A 17,913-nucleotide genomic window follows, 5' to 3' on the forward strand; every position below is an offset into this window, starting at 1 on the left:
CTGGTGAGGCCGCAGCTGGAGTACTGTGTGCAGTTTTGGTCGCCGCACTTGCGCAAGGATATTTTGGCCTTGGAAGGAGTGCAGAGGAGGTTCACTTGGCTGATACTGGAGATGAGGGGGTTGAACTATGAAGAGAGGCTGAATAGACTGGGTTTGTACTTGTTAGAGTTTAGAAGGATGAGGGGGGATCTTATAGAGACGTATAAGATAATGAAGGGGATGGATAGGGTGGAGGTAGAGAGATTCCTCCTGCTCAGAAAGGACAGCAGGACTAGAGGGCACAGCCTCAAGATAAGGGGGGGGGGGGGGGCTGCAGTTTAGAATGGAGTTGAGGAGGAATTTCTTCACTCAAAGGGTGGTGAATCTCTGGAATTCTCTGCCCGTTGAAGTGGTGGAGGCTACCTCGCTAAATATATTTAAGACACGGGTAGATAGGTTTTTGGTAGGCAAGGGAATTAAGGGTTATGGGGAGAAAGTGGGAAAGTGGAACTGAGCCACTTCAGATCAGCCATGATCTTATTGAATGGCAGGGCAAGCTTGAAGGGCTAGATGGCCTACTCCTGCTCCTATTTCTTATGTTCTTATTGACACTGCAGTGTTCCCGGCACAATCCCATAATCTCCCGTTACTCATAGAAGTGACCCATCCTAAGGGAGGTGATTGGTCTGCTCGTGATCTACTTCCTTGGATTTCCTCCTTTTTGACAGGAGGTACAGCCAAATACCAGAACTCAATACCAGGGGTTATTGGGGGTGGAGCGAACTTCAACTAAAGACTCGACTCTCACTGACATGAACCAGGCGCATAACCAGCCAGGCAGCTAAAGGTCAAGTGGCTTGCTTTCAAAATCACTATAAACGCCAGCCTCTCTTGTGGCCCAGCCTGTGCTTAGTTAACCCAAATAATATGTGCACATATCTTTTGCTTTCACCACTTAATTTTACTTCATCTTATTAGAGGCAAATTTTAGATATTTGTATAACCTCCTTGACTCTTCGCTTCCTTCTCCCTAATTAATAGGTCTGACAACCATCATCAAAATATAATTATCATTGCTCTTGGTTTGAGAGTCCATCTGCTTTGTAAAAGTAACGAGGCCATAAGCTATAATTAATTTTCTTTGGATAGATATATGAATTATTGCAATAAATACACTAATCAGCAGAATGGATTGGAAAGCCTACGGGAAGAAATTAAGCTTTAATTATTTCACATGGTATCTTCTGAACGTGCAATTCGACTGACAAGAACAACTTTTGCTGTATCTAAAAGACAATTATTCAGTGGATATGCACTTAGTATCAAAGTCCTGGCATCCATAGTGCAAGAAAAGAATAAGTAAAAGGCATTTACTTTGGAAAGAAAGCAAGCTGGTAAAAATACAAAGAGAAAATAATAAGCTATGTAGAATAATCTATGAACCCTATATTAGTCAAAGCCAAGAGATATGAAAGGATTTTATGCATTGAAAATAATTACTCATAAAATATCAAATTATCTGAAGGTGTAACTGCAATTAGAGTGATAACCCTAGATAAAACCGATTAAGTTGGTTCAGGAAGGTTCTTAAATATTTTCCAGCAAAGGCATTCTGCTTTTCAGTTGAGAAAGTTCTACTTCAGACTGAGTGCAGAGCATGAATAAATGAAAAGACCCAAATGCAAAGTTTTACTGTGGCAATCTTGTTTTGATTCAGAAGTTCAAGTGAAATACAAAATACCAGTAGTGCAGGACACCAAGGTTAAACAGACTAGGGAGAAGTTAGTTGTGATAAAGGTGATCTCAAGCTCATGAGATAAGAATAAAGGACTTAGTAGTAGGCTATTCAGCCCGTTGAGTCTGTTGCACCATTTGGTAAGGTCATAACTGATCTGGTTGTGGTTTCAGTTCCACTTTCTTGACTGCCCTCCTCATAATCCTTGACTTGTAAGGAGTAGTGAGGGTCAGAAGCTTTGGAGTTTTGAGATCCTGAGAAAATATGAGTCACAACAATGCAATGGGGCTGAATTTCAAGATTTTGAAGGTGTGAAAAGGAGGAAGCTGGGATGAGAACAATATTCATTGAATCAATGGCCAAAATATCAAAATGGAGAGAAAAGCCAGGTTGCATTGGGAGAGATGTTGGATTCTCGTGGTGAGATATCATATAAATTTGGTGCTGCCATCTCATTTCCATGCTATACTGAGTCCAAGTGTCTCTGGGGTGATGCACACTGTTGTGCTGATTGCATATGGTCCGGCCACTCTTTGTTCTCGAGGACAGTCCGTCCTTCTTAAGAGGAAGCTGCACTGAATAATGAGAATCTGCTGCTACAAACTATTTACAAGTACAAAAAAAACCTGGCCAGAGAAGAAGCTTCAGGTACATAGATGTGGCATTGGAAGTTTTAGTCCCAGAGATGTCATGGCACCTCATGATCAGGTGGCCCTCAAGGCCAACCATTAGAAAGGATTGTGAACAGGTGGTTGGGCAAATGGAAATTCTTGGGCATCTGAAAGCAGGAAAACTGAAAAGAAAGGATGGGATGACGGAAGTGGGGTGGGGTGGGAAACAATTGGTCCATAGTCACACCATTAGGAGCTGTGAAGGGGCTTAAGGCAGGAAAATTACACTATCCTGAATGATGTCAGAAAAGTGAGGTTAGTTCCCTGAGCCAGAGACCTGACAGCTAGTCACAAAAAGTCTATGTGAATGTATTTTCACATCTCTGATCCTCTCCACCACCACTCACCAACAGCAGTTCCTGACACTTAGGACTCAAACTTAACATTCACCTTACCCTCACCTACATACCCTCACCTGCCAAGCTCACATCCACCTATTGCTGCCTCTACATATGTCCAGTTATTCAACTGTGCAGGCACATCACCCAAATACAGAGTGACTCAATCACTGATATTCTTCCCTCTGTCTTGCAGGACAAGACGGCACACAATAGAAAGAAGCAGAGTACAGCTGATGGGGATAGAACGCCAATAACTCCTGAGCTCTATTGTGAGAGAACTTTCAGGATTATGGGATGTCTGCAATGGAGCTCAGGGGTTTTATCCGGGTGTTCCAGTTTCCTCGCACAGACCAAAAGATGTGCTGGTTAGGTGCATTGGCCATGCTAAATTCTCCCTCAGTGTATCTGAGCAGGCGCCAGAGTGTGGCAACTAGGAGATTTTAACAGTAGCTTCATTGCAGCATTAATGTAAGCCTACCTGTGACACTAATAAATGAATAAATTAGTGTGAACATCCTGGAAGAGCATCAGCCCAGTATGGAGGCATGAATTTTATACCATGTGTGTTTAAATTTCACTCATGTCCTTCTGACTGTGTAACTCTGAGTTCAAAAAAATGTAGAAAGGATAGCAGGTTAAATGAGTTCCTGGCTCAAAGACAGCCATCACTCTTAACCCTAGAAATATCCAAAGTCTTTTGAAATTCTCTGCCCATTGAAGTGGTGGAGGCAACCTCGTTGAATAAGTTTAAGATAGATTTCTGATTGATAAGGGAATTAAGGGTTATGGGGAGAAAGCAGGAAAGTGGAACTGACCCACTTCAGATCTGCCATGATCTTACTGAATGGTGGGGAAGGCTCGAAGGGCTAGATGGCCTACTCCTGCTCCTATTTCTTATGAAATTCGTCATTGTTCAATATTAATCTTTTCACAAAAAGCTATGAAATTTTATGAAATTGCAGCATTTCATTAGATTATTATTTACAGAGCTGGGTGGACTTTGTCATCTGGATTTTACCTATGTGATTGTCTATGTACCTGTACAATACACCGGGATTGAGGGTAGTAAAGGAGGAATTTGGGACAGACATCCGTCACCACTTCTATTCCAGCTTTGGGTCATCCTCTGTGAAATGGTTAACAAGAGAAGGAGTTGAGGGCAAGAGATTGGATTTAGGAAACAGTTGGAGAGCATAATGGAAAGACGATAGGATTGTTCATGAGAGAAGATGAAAATAAATAGTCTCGATGGTCTTCTTCGTCCAAAAATATCTTGTGTTGTTTATATTTCTTTATTGTATTGTACGTTACCCTTAGGCTGGAATCCATCGTGAACAATTTTTAGGCACAACTGGTGTAGTCTGTAATTTATCTATATAATAATGATTTTTGTGAACGTCTGATTGTAATGTTGCAAATTACTTTCTGCTTGGCCCACGCTAGCCACAGGGCACCATCAGTCAAATGCACTTCACAGAAAACATATTAAACTTCCTCACCAAAAAATTGAAAGTTTTTGTAAGTAGAAAGAACCATTTGAACAAAGATGCAACTCAGAGGTCAAGATGATGCAATCTGTAGAGATTTAAAAATATTCAACATTTGATTCACAATTGTGGTTAGTCGAAGGCCTGTCCTTGAGTCCCTGTTGGCCCTTAGACTCATTTGAACAGACTCATGCTCCGGTCTAGCCTCCGAGACGTACCAAATTATACTTTTTGAAATAAATTGCCCACATGCACTGGCAAGGGACACTGACTAACGATGTACATTTATGCCATCTCTCAGTGAAATGCAAGTGGCCTTGAGTTTCCTCTTGGTACCTGTCCACTTTGGGGAATTTTCTGCCAGAGGCGAAGGCAGCCATGGGCTCCATCATCCGAATTTGGACACGTGTGTCTAGCTGACAGGACAACAAGTGGATGAGGTCACCAGGCTACATGTTTCATCATTATCGCCATAGCAATTCTGGAATATCGAGTAGAGGGGAGAATGGATGGATTCTAGATCAACAATCCGGGTGGAAATTGCATTGCTTGTTTTCTGAAGTAAAGTTACGGTCCATATTTTTGCTCAAATTCGCTTTCATTAACACAAAACAAAATTTCCCATGGGGCAGTGCTATTGGGCAGCATTTATTATTAGAATATAATGTTTTCCCATGGGCAGGGCAGCTTGCCATTGGTTGCCAGCAAGATTGTCTGGTCCTGCCGAAGTCGATGGTGTTTTGCCCAGCTCGCCTGCTCAACTTCCAGGAAACCCACTGCATTGGGTGTTGCCCTCAAAAGGAATGGAGGATCCCGCCAGTGGGAATGGCCAGAAAAATCCCGTAAGAAGTCTCACAACACCAAGTTAAAGTCCAACAGGTTTACTTGGTAGAAAAAGCCACTAGCTTTCGGGCCTCTAACGAAGAGGCTTCTTATTGTGTTTATCCCCGTCCAACGCCAGCATTTCCACATCAGAAAAATCCCACCACGGGTTTGTCATTAAAAAAATATTTTTGGCAACCCAATTTTAAATAACTGAAAATGACTTTTCAAAAACTTATATAGAACCATTCACCAGTTTCATTGGTATACTGGAGTCAGTTCCTTCATATATTTAAAAGGTAATTCATGTGTTTGCTAAAAAACTCAACTTTGAGGACCTCACAAGAGAGCTCTGAACAGTGAAATTATTGGTGATTAATTTGGTCTATGGGGTGGCCTGTTGTCTAGGTGGAGATTTGCAATGTGATGTATTTGAAACCAGCAAAAATGTGATTCGGATACCCACCACAACAGGAAACCATTGAATCACAGAATCTCTACAGTGCAGGAGACCATTCAGCCCATTAAATCTGCACCGACTCTCCGAAAGAGCATCTTATTCAGGCCCTCACTCCTGCCCTATCCCCATAACTCCATACATTCACCATGGCTAATCCACTTAACCTATATATCTTTGGACACCAAGGGCCTGATTTTACCATTTTCATTCTAAGTGCTGAATCTGGGCACGATTTGGAAATCTGCTTTCAGGTGCCCCCATATGCACTTAGCCTGAAAAAAAAATTTGCGAGTCTAAATCGCGCTGCGGACAGAGCTTAGTGTGCCCGAAACGATGGGAGCTCTGAATTGTACATGCCCAGTTAGAAAAAAATTTGAAAAAGTGCACCGTGTCACATCACTCCTGAGCCACAGAAAGTGGAGAAAGTGGTCCAGGAGTGAAAAGCGGAGGCAACGCCCCCACAGACACCACTGTCCCCCTTATCCATCCACCGACTCCCCCCCCCCCCACCCAAACTGATCGTGACCCCTTGCCCCCTTCAACTGCTCACAGAATGGCAGCGGACTCTCCCCTGCACAACCCTCCCCAAGATACATGTTACCCGCCTCCCACCCACACCAAGAACAATCTGGCCTCACTCGCCTCCCCTCCCCCTCAGAGAATGATCTGGCCTCACTCCCCTTCCCCCCTTCCCTCCCCAAGGAATGATCTGGCCTCACTCCCCCCTCCCCACCCACCACCAATCTGAGTTAGAGAGTCGTTAGAAGCTCTGAATTCATCTCTTCAGCAGCTGGAGTGCCTAATTCAGACTTTCATTCAGCATGTCCATTTTGGCACAATTCCGGATTGGCGAACGCAGTGGTAAATGGGGAAATGCTGATAAAGTTGGGCGGGCAGTTCACAAATTCAATTTAAATGCATGCAAATACATTTAAATCGCCGTTGCGCCCGTTTTGGGCATGAATTGGATTGCGGCCATTCCTGGGTCTCGGTAAAGTGGCCATCTGCATGGATGCAGCCACGGATCGCGTTAATGGCCTCGCAGCCAATTTTACCATGTTTTTGCGCCCGTTTTCGGGTGCGACACAATTGTAAAATCGGGCCCTAAGGGTCAACTTAACATGGTCAATCCACTTACCTGTACATCTTTGGACAGTGGGAGGAAGCTGGAGCACCTGAGGAAACCCGTGCAGACACAGGGAAAATAAGCAAACTCTATACAGTCAGTCACCCAAGGCCATAACCGAACCCATGATCCTGGTGCTATGAAACATAAGTGCTAACCACCGTGCCAAGGTACTGCCCATATTATCTGCGCATGAACCATCATCTTTCATTTAAAAAAACAGCTTGTATCCACCACTTCTAGGACAGTCAAAAATGGCACTCTGCAGCTCTTACTAGGTCTCTACCAGTCACACTCAGCCTCAAGGACATTTATTATTTTTTCCACAACAGATGGGTTTCTGGAAGAGGAAGGTGGACACTGAAAAATTATGATGGTCATATTTAGTTCTTTTTTCTGAAATAGTTGTTGATTTTCCATATACTAACCTTGCAAAGTCGAGGTCTGCCTCACGAGACATGGTAATGTTGGTCAGGTTCTGCTGCAGTACAAATATGTTCCTGCACATCTTCTTGATCCCTGATTCACTGATCCGCTTGAAATATTGCGCACCATTGATCAAAATGCAGGAAATCAGGTGACCAAGCCCTAAATTTAGGAGGGGAGGAGAGCAGTGAGTGAAAGAAAAGCAGTTAAATATCTCCCAGAATTAACTTTTTGATATCAATCACTTAGCCTCACAGTTCACAGAAAATATAAAAGATACACAAGAGACTATTGGAATCCCTACAGTGCAGAGGAAGGCCATTTGACCTATTGCATCTGCACCAACTCTCCGAATGAGCATCTTATCCAGGCCCAGTCCCTTGCCCGATCTCTGTAACCTCACCCATTTACCAAGGCTCCAATTAATCTACACATCTTTGGACTCTGGGAGGAAACTGGAAACCTGGAGGAAACTCACGCAGATATGGAGAGAATGTGCAAACTCCAGAGAGAGAGAGTCACCCAAGGCTGGAATCAAACCCAGGTCCCTGGTACTGTGAGGCAACAGTGCCAGCCACTGTGCCACCGTGCCATCCTGTCTCACAGTCTTGACATCACCTCAGTTGTCCAGGTAAAATTGCTGGGCCATTGAAGGAACAGTTTGTATCCAGTGTTTCTCTCCATCACCAGCCCATCACCAACTCAACCACTAAGGCCCCAAATTAAAAAGTTATCACTGTTTTTTTGAAATATAATTACCTTCTTTTCTTTCTTGCAATAGCTGAGTCAGGCTGGAGGTGTTTCTCTGAGTGCTAACAACTCTTTTGTTCCCAGCCCAAGCAGTCATTCTTCTTGTATGAAACTGAGTGAATATCCACAAGCTATTTGATAGTTAACTCTGAGTCTATTATCACCTACTATGTATGTACACGATTCAGAGATAACATGGGAGAATGCTCCTTACTGGTCCCTCAATCAAAATTGCTGCTGCAACTGCCTCCCTGCCGTACACAACACCCTCCACACGCCACTACCCCCACCACCCCCTGACCGTTTCTGGAGCATTCCCGCTCTCCAATTCCCATTGTATAATGATTACAAGCAACAATTACAGTTTATTTTACCCCTCCTGAGCTTAGGGACACCGATCAATTATAGCTCTGATACCGTTAACTTTGCAATAAGTTTTTGCAGCACTGTCCCTTCATCAGGTGAGTGGGAGTTCTGCTCACAAACAGCATCCTGTTTGTAGACAGAACTCCCATTCACCTGATGCTATGGCTTGTGCTACCAAATAAACCTGTTGGACTTTAACCCTACTGTGCTTATCCCAGTCCAATGCCAGAATCTCCACACCACTGTAACTTTGCGCAGGGAATTGTACCTTGGACCACTTGGTTCATAGGCCAGAGCAAGACCTGAGCTCTCAAATATGAAATAAACAAACTGCTCCCTTTGACAAATTTAGCTTGAGGTTTTCCACAGGTCCATGCTTTGATTCCTTTAATTTAATACTTCCTTCCTCAAAAAGTAATGGAAGCAGAGTTTTTGAATGTTTTCAAGGAAAAGGCAGTCAGATTCTTGATAGACAAGGGGATGAAAGGTTTTGGGGGTAGGCAGGAGGTTACAGTCAGATCAGCCATGATCTTATTGAGTGGCAGAGAAGGCTTGAAGGGCCAAATGGTCTAACTCATGTTATCATCAATATTTCCTACATTCACCTCATCAACTCCTTTAAAAAATTAAAGGATAAATCATGTCCCATTCCTCCCCCGCCCATAGCTTTTTAAATTTATTTTCTAAAATGTGCTTGCTTCATAACATGGTTCTCATAACTCTTAGAACCATTCTTGCTGTTGTTGACTGAATTCTTCTTAACGCCCAGTGTTTTTTTCCCTTCAGGGTTCTGCCATCTGGTAATGTATCTTTGTGAGACAATCCAGCAGCTTTGTAAAGTAAATGGAGGAATTTGTAAGGATGAAATCGGTAACAGGATGAGCTTTGACTGTAGCCCTACATCAATGACAAAGTCAAATAAATGAGAACGCTCAATATTACATTGTGGATGTAACTGCGCAATACATAGAACACTCCATATGGTTTGCTTTTACACTCATTTGTCTGGATTTCCTCTCTTACCCTAAAGGCTGTAGCTCAGAAATGGGCCCAGTAGTGCCACCAGGAATGAACTAGAATTAGTCTTCAAGCCATCATTTGCTGCCGTATTAATCTGGCCATTAACATATTTGAGTAATTTGCATGGATAAACAGCAAAGTCGAGTCTCCAATGCCAGAATTATTTTGAGGGAGATCTTGTGGGAAGGTAGTCCAATAAACCCCCTTAACTGAAGCTCGGATGAAGAAATGGCAGAGGTAACCATCGTTACCAAAATCTCAAATGGGTTTCCATGTTTACCTGCAACAGTGACTGTGTTGCAAAATTAATTAATTGGCCATAAAGCACTCTGAGGATATGAAAGATTTTTTTAACATGAGCTTTCTTCCCCCCTCCTTTTTGAGGCACATTCATTATTCAAATCCTGGCTGGTTGTTATTCACACATTACATTCCTTCCACTGCACCACAGGGACTATCGTGATGCATAAAGTGTTTAATTATCTTCCCTTTAAACATTTTGTTGATGATGCCCATTTGTCTCCAGATATCCTTTGCGCAATGCAACAGCTCCTGAATTTTCCTGAAAGGAAATTCATATAGGAGGAAAAAAAAAGACAATGCAAATGTGCTGCTACATTGTCAACCAACTGGGAGGCAGTACATCAATTTAGTTCATAATTATGCTCGTCAGTCAGTGCATTTGAACATGCCTGTAATTCAGTAATGGAGGTATAGTTTGTCAGCTAGTGTCAATAAATCTCTTCAGAATGCAACAGTCATTTCGGCAATTGATTTTTTGGTGTATTAATGGCTGAACATCATTGATCAGAAAGCAATCTATGTGCAACCGCATTTAGTCATATTGATTCAGTTTCAATGTATTTACCTTCGAAAATGTATTGGAACTTATGTTGCTGCAGGCTGCCACTCATCGCTTCCTCAATGGCACTGATGTCTTTGTTCAGTCGCACCACCAGGGGGTCATAATCCATGCTCTCTGCATTTGCAACGATTGCATAGTTGCCTTGCTTGGCCAGTGGGATTAAATAGTGAAAGCAATGAACTCTGAGGAAAGAAGGGAGAACGGTGAAGTCTGGAATGATGAGTCAAATCACTGCTGGGGAAGAAAGCTATTATTTAGGAATGATGTGCACAAAATATTGTGTTTTCCAAGGTCTTTGGCTTCTATTATCACACTCAGCCTTGATCGAATGAGAAAAGTTTGTCCCCAGCTTAATTAGTATTTGTCACCAATTCATCAGTAGTAATAAGTTGCTAATTATTGCCACTGGGGCCGGCTTTCCTACAAAGGAGAAATCTTATTTGCACCATGATGAGATTCTGGGCGACAACTTGTCCTATTAAAGGCAGTGTTGAAAAAAAAATCAACAGGACTGCTGAACTTCAATTGGATGATATAACGATTACACTTATAAAAGAATCTTACACAGACTGATAGCATTGCAGGTTATATTTACAGTATTGTATGCAGCCTTTAATATCTATGCCATATATAGGGAAACAATGACCATCTCCAATAAGAAAAAGACCACTACTTTTTCCTGAAATCTGATAGTACAACTATTGTTGAGCTCCCATTCACAATGTTTTTTATGGTGATAAAAAAGGGTCATCACTGATCAGTTTATTTAGATGGATGCAGTCACCACAACACTTAAGTACAAAGTAATCGCTTCATCAGTGTCACGTCACTGAACTCGACATTCAACACTTCTCAGTTTCCCTCTAAATTGTACGTAATCGTGATTTGGATATATAATGCTGTCCCTTTGTGGTTCCCGGGTCAACATCCTGGAATGTTCTATTTAACACCATTGTATGGTCACTTTCAGCACAAGGACCGGATTTATTGAAGAAGTTGATACATGATGACCTGCTACAACCTTAACCAACAAAAAGTGCTGAAAAGAGACCATTGGTCATAGCTTTGTTGTGGAACTCTGCCCTGTCCAAATTGGCTGCTGTCTATGGGTGGGATTTTCCAGCTGCAGTCACCCCAAAACCGGAAAATCCTGCCAGAGGTCAATAGACCTTTCCATGGTCTGCCCCTCGCCTGATAGGATTTCCATGACCGCGGAACAGGAAAATTCATCCCTACATCACAAAAATGCAAACACTTCAAACCAATTCACTGGCTGTGAAATGCTTTGGGTTGCCCGAGGGTAGGTAAAGAGGCTGTGCAGAAATTAAAAGCCAGACTGCTGTGGAGAAAGCAGAAGAAAGGCTGACACAAAGAGTTTATAGTCTCCATCCCCACTCTCAGTCAAAGTCCCACCCTACCTTCCTAGAAATACAAATAAAGCCTTTGCTACTACACTAAAGGCCTCAAGGATTCTTCTAGGATACTTTAAGGCCCTGTGACAGTTCGGGTTATAGGTCCATTATTCAAGCACAATGTTATCATTGTTAAACAAACTCTGATGTTTGTCATATAACACACAAGGTTCAAAAGCACAAGACAGTGTGAGCAATAGCACAGTCAACATTACAATCAAAAAGTTTGAAAGGATTGCAGGAATGCCATGACAACAACTAGCATGCCCAAGTTGCCTAATAACAGGATCCCTATAGCTGGGATTTGCAATTTGATTCTAAGCTAGTCAAGCACATGTTACATTCTGAATTCCTCAATTCTTCTGCATCTTAATACCAAACTTCACAACTGTTCTGGGCCTATGCCATCAATTCATGTTGGCATTTCTGAAGGGGAGGGAGTGACACTTGAAGGACCACTGTCTATCTGATCTTTGTGAAGCTCACCAAAGCTCCTTAGGCAGCATGCATGGCCACTGCTATCTAGAAGGACAAGAGCAGCAGAAAGTTGGGAATGCCATACCCTGGAGACTCTCGTCCAAGTCACTCACCATTCTGACTTCGAACTATATTGCCGATCCTTTACTATCGCTGGGTCAAGATCTTGGAAGTCTGTCCTTCAGAGCACTGTGGGTGTATCTACACCTCAGGGACTGCAGAGGTTCAAGAAGGCAGCTCACCACCACCTTTTGAAGGACAACTAGGGATAAATGCTGGCCTAGCCAATGATATCTATTTTCCATAAATTAATTTAAAAAAAAATCTGCACCCATGGTGTGCTCGCTTACTATTCTCTCTGCTTCTGATGCAATTGAGAGAACTTTAAGTTTTTCGGTGTCAAAGTCAACAACAACCTGTCCTGGTCTGCCTGACGCTGACACTATAGTGTTACTTTCTCAGAAAACTAAGGAAACTTCACATGTCAGCTATGACTTTCACCAACTTTTACAGATGCACCATAGAAAGCATTTTTTCTGATTGTATCACAGCTTGGTATGGCTTCTGCTCTGCCCAAGACTGCAAAAAACTACAAAATATCATGAATGTAGCCCAATCCATCACCCAAACCAACCTCCCAACCATTGACTCTGACTACACTTCCTGCTGCCTTAGCAAAGCAGCCAGCATAATTAAGAACCCCGCGCATCCGAGACATACTTTCTTCCACCTTCTTTGGTCAGAAAAAAAGTTATAAAAGTCTGAGGTCACATACCAACCGACTCAAGAACAGCTTCTTCGCTGCTGCTGTCAGGCTTTTGAATGGATCTACCCCGCATTAAGTTAATCTTTCTCTACACACAGTCAGTACTGGGCCTAAAATGTAAACAAGGGAATCTGATTAAGTGGAACGAACTTCATTTGATTTGATTTATTATTGTCACATGTATTAGTGTACAGTGAAAAGTATTGTTTCTTGCACGCTACACAGATAAAGTGTACCATTCATAGAGAAGGAAAGGAGAGAGTGCAGAATGTGGTATTACAGTCAGTACTAAGAATACTACATTCTGCACTCTTTCCTTTCCTTCTCTATAAATGGTATGCTTTGTTGGTATAGTGCGCAAGAAACAATACTTTTCACTGTACACTAATACATGTGACAATAATAAATCAAATCAAGTCTGTTCCACTTAACCAGGTTCTCTTGTTTACATTTTAGACCCTTCCTTGTCCGACTGTTTGATGTTGGTATTATTTCAGGGCTATCTCCTCTGATTGTTTTAAGCAGTTGATTCGATTTGATCAAATCCAAAAAGTTCACAGATTATTCTACTTGTCTTTTATCTCCGGGAATCAAAAAAAGATTCAACACAAAAAAAGGACCATTTAGTCCACTCCCACTGTTCTTGTACTTTTTTTTTGCAAGTATGATGGCACAGTGGTTAGCACTGCTGCCTCACAATCCTAAGGACCCAGGTTCGATTCCTGGTTTGGGTCACTGTCTTTTGGAGTCTGTACATTCTCCCTGCCTGTGTCAGTTTCCTCCGGGTGCTCTGGTTTTCTCCTACAGTCTGAAAAACTTGCTGTTTAGATGCATTGGCCATGCTAAATTCTTCCTCAGTGTTACCTGAACAGGTGCAAGAGCGTGGCGACTAGGGAATTTTCACAGTAACTTCATTGCAATGTTAATGTAAGCCTACCTGTGACACTAATAAATAAACTTAAACCTTAATTAGTCCCATTCCCTTGCCTCTTTAACTCTGTTGAGTATTCATCCAGTTGTGGAATTGGTCACAATGCCCAAGATTGGGATTAACCAAGGTTTTATAAAGGTTTTGCATAACTTCCTTGCTTTCGTCTGCTATGCTTCTATAAAACCAAGCATTCCTTATGCCTTTTTTGAAAAGCTTTCTCAACTTGTCTTATCACCTTCAAAGACTTTAATACATACATCTCCCTCGGTGTCTCTATTCTTGTGCTCACTTTAAAATTGTAGAAACTAGCTTATATTGGCTCTCATTTTTCTTATGAGAATGAATCCTGTGGTGTATATTTGAATGATTTTTCCTTCTCCTCCTTTTTCTTTTGTTCCTTAAATATTGTTCGTCTTCCACTGTTTCTCGTTCAAATGAAAAGTTATACTTGAAATGATATGGTCAATTCTGACTACCAGTATCGTTCAACCCATTTGCATTTCTGGTTTCTACTTTGACAATGTATTTTGTTACCTTAAAACATCCATACATGGGACTGTTTCAAATGAAAATAACCTCTTTCTGAGGGATTTCAATGGCAAATGGAATGCTCTCCCAGCTCATGCCCCATCGTGAACCTCTCAGTGAGATTGATTTTTTTTTAAATGCCTTACAGCTACAATAGTTTCTTACAGATTTAATTTTACATTCCAGGCTTTAATTCAATAAATATTTAATTAAAAATCAGAGAACTCAGTATCTGAACTGGAGGTGAAAGAAATAAAAGGGTAATGGGACAGAGGAAGAAGAGGAGAAGGTGGTTAGACAAAGCAGGATAGAGTTTAACTTTGTTCTGTAAATGGAAGGGGTCTTGAAATGTATTCCTACAAAGATGTCTATGAAATTAGGGTCTCAGAATTTTTGCATACAAGGAGCTCTTTGTGTCTTTCTCTCTCTCTGTCTCAAACATTTGTACTCCTTAGGGTTGACACTTCGACATGCAGGTAGCGTACTTACATACAGCCTGGATATTTGTGGACCTTGCAAAAGGGCAGGCGAGACCTGGAAGGTGGAATGCCTTCCCCCATTACTAATAGAACCCATTTCTGCCAGTTGGGGAATGTGGCCGGAGCGTGACTCACACAGGAGGGAATTCAAAACACAGTAGGGCCATTCAAGTTCAATGCTGAGTTCAAACAGATCCCAGTTTTACAATAGCAAGGGCCTTAATTTTCAGTGTCAGACTTACAATTTTTAAAAGTAGACATAACTGTTCTCAAATGACAGATTTCTACAGAATTGTTCAGATGTGAAGTTATTTAAATCCCTAACCATTTAAAAATTTTAAAAGTTTTTCATCAGGGAGAGTTGAAAAACTCTGCTCTACCAATTATAATAGCTCTCTATTGCCATTTTCCCATGGGTTATCTTTAGGACATTATGAATGCTTGGAAGCCACAATTAACCCAGTGGGGGGTGGGTTAAGTTTCATTGACAGCTCAAAATGATTAAAGGATTAATTGTCTTTTATGAGACTTGTCGTTTATGTATAGAAGTTTGTCTTTATAAGTAATTAACAACGTGAGGAAATTTATAAGTTTTGAATGGGCTTTAATGAATGGGACTTTTTTAATATAGTGAAGGATATGATATATATATTTAGACCTTTATCTTATCTCAACTTGGCTTCTGAGGATACTGACTGAGTTGATTCTAAGGGTGTAAAAGTAGTGGGCCATCTGGCATAAGTTGGCAGGAGGCAATAAGAGGCCATGGAGATGGGGAAATGGGTCACCATCAAGTTGGCATGGAGAGTGGGCTGGGGGAATAATGGGATTTGAGGCGAAGGACTGGAGGGCCTAAAATGTAGTGAAGCAACTGGGACAAAGTCTCTGAGAAGAAAGGTGGGCCGTTAAGAATGGTCATCTCAGCACTTGGCTGCACCTGTAGTCACTGGCGATCTGCGTCCAAGGTGGCAGGTCTGACTCTATCACGCCCACGCTACCCTGCAATGAAAGTTGGGTCTGATACATTTTTCAACCAATGTGGGTCAGCTGAAATCGGGGAATTTCCTGACCTGAGCTACACACCTCAGAAGCGAAAATCCAAGCCATAATATTCACCATCAAACGTGTTTGGTAGGTTCTTAAACTCAGCTTTATCTTCACAATTAAAGTAGCTGCATTACCAGCACCTTTATCTTAACTAAAAGGAATAAACATCTCTTCCTCTGCGATGTAAATAAAACAGACAAAGGGATACGTTAGCTACACCACAGGTCTATCAATTAATTATTTATTTTACAGAAACTGAATGTTAATAACGTCAATAAAGTCTGCCTCTTGTCAATTACCTCTCACAAAATAGCCATGAGATGATGTGACAGGGCATTACCCCTGGGTTTTAGTTGAGCAGGAAAGGCAGTTGATGTTACCCATACCACTGATTCTCATGCCCAGGTTTTGCCCTCAGGTCACAGTTCGTCTCCAAATTTTTCGGTTTAATTCCCATTTCACTAAAAATTTTCTCCACAAATTCTATTTCAGACAACTATTCCGCCGCAAGGTCATCCCAAAATCACTTTCATCTGAACAGTTAATTCAAAAGGATAAGCGAAATCAAAGATGAAAAATTGGTTATTTTGGCCGTCCCAAAGTTTGTCCCTTCAAGTATTCCAATTCTCCCAAACTGAGACCAATCCTTTTAACATTCCAAAAGTCTCAAGAATCTGACAGATTATTCCTCAGAGTTATTACTTCAGTTGGCACCAGATCGGAACCTTATTGCACAACATTTTGAACCCTATTTGCGAGTAGTATTTTATTTCTGCTTGGTTACTTTACACCTTAACCACGTAATGCAGATGTATTATACCTGTACACACGCGCATCTATCTGAACCATAAAGACCCTGGTGGAAAGGACACAAAAGGCAAAAATAAACACAGCATTTAAAAAATGGTCATGATTCAAATGACAGCATTCACAGTGAGGAATGTTAGGCTTAAGAAATGAAGTCGGGCAGAACCTCTTCATTCAAAGAATATTAGACTTGTGCCATAAATTACCAGGAAGTATGGCTAAAACTTACAACATAAATAAAGATAATATTTGCATTTATATTGTGTCTTAGCATACTGAAGGATATCTGATTTCTTCAAAGGAGGAATCACTTTTGAGGTGCAGTGACAATATGTGGGCAAAAAGGAGGCAATTTGTTTGAACAGAGAATAAACTGCGGGTTACAGCAAGAGAGGTTGGCATAAGAATAAAACGATAGGCTTGCTAGACCTAACGGGTATTTTTGTATACTTTTTATGTTCTTTTAAGTTGAGATACTGTACCTGACTTCCAAGTGAAGCACCAGCAGGCACCGGTCAGCCATTTCTTGAAACGACCTTGCAAGATCATTGAGAGTTTCCATTATCTGCTCAGACACTGGAGGAATATCCATGTTTACATGAATTTCTTGCCCTGGAGAGAATGCTGTGAAACAGGAATACACCACAGGAACACTCAGAACAAAGTTAAACCACAAGCAGGGATCTTAGAATTTGCTAGAAGAAAAACTATTTGCCCAAGATGGAAATACGAGGGGTGAATTTCATTGATAAACCTTTCTCGATTAATTCACAGGCATTAATGGCATTGCTGATTAGGTCAGCATTTATTGTTCATCTGGCATCGGCCTCATTGGGGAAAACTAGTGAAGAGGGACTGATGGTTCCAAGAGGGAAATACAATAGCAAATAGAAATATTTACTTAAAATGCAAGGATGAATCTTTTGTTCATTATACTGGAATTGCAAACAATCCTGAATGTCAAAGGAAATTTTGCCAACATTATAATTTGTGTCACTTACTATATTTAAAGAGAAACATTTTGGAGACTAGTATGATGACTGTATTGGAGGAGTTTGTTTGGAAAGGGCCATTTTGAGTACAACTGAGTCATTTCAGAGGGCAACTAAGAGCCAAACCATATTGCTGTGGATCTATTGTTGTGGCAGAAAACCAGCAAACAGGGTACAGCGGTGACAGGAGTGTTTGGATAAGAGTTGGTAGGGAATGGCAGAGAGGAAATAAAAGGGAAACAGAGATTCGTGGTGAGAGGCTTTTTAAAAATTCATTCATGGGACATGGGTGTCACTGGTTAGCTAGCATTTATTGCCCATCCCAAGTTGCCCTTGAGAAGGTGCTGGTGAGCAGCTGCCTTCAACAACTGAGTGGCTTGCTAGGTCATTTCAGAGGACAGTTGAGAGTCAACCACATTGCTGTGG

General features: G+C 41.5%; 1 protein-coding gene across 1 annotated transcript in view; it reads right to left on the minus strand.

Annotated features, from left to right (window-relative positions):
- exoc4 (exocyst complex component 4) overlaps positions 1-17,913 on the minus strand; it is a 544,546-nt gene that overhangs the window by 15,171 nt on the left and 511,462 nt on the right. The window contains exons 14-16 of the mRNA XM_080207649.1: positions 16,978-17,119; positions 10,052-10,230; positions 7,050-7,209 (exon numbers count right to left, since the gene is read on the minus strand). Coding sequence (XP_080063775.1) covers positions 7,050-7,209; positions 10,052-10,230; positions 16,978-17,119 — 481 coding nt within the window. The remainder of the gene's footprint in view (positions 1-7,049; positions 7,210-10,051; positions 10,231-16,977; positions 17,120-17,913) is intronic.

The sequence above is a fragment of the Carcharhinus amblyrhynchos genome, chromosome 19 (assembly GCF_965287045.1).
Source record: "Carcharhinus amblyrhynchos chromosome 19, sCarAmb.v2.hapA, whole genome shotgun sequence".
In the NCBI taxonomy this organism is placed as follows: Eukaryota; Metazoa; Chordata; class Chondrichthyes; order Carcharhiniformes; family Carcharhinidae; genus Carcharhinus; species Carcharhinus amblyrhynchos.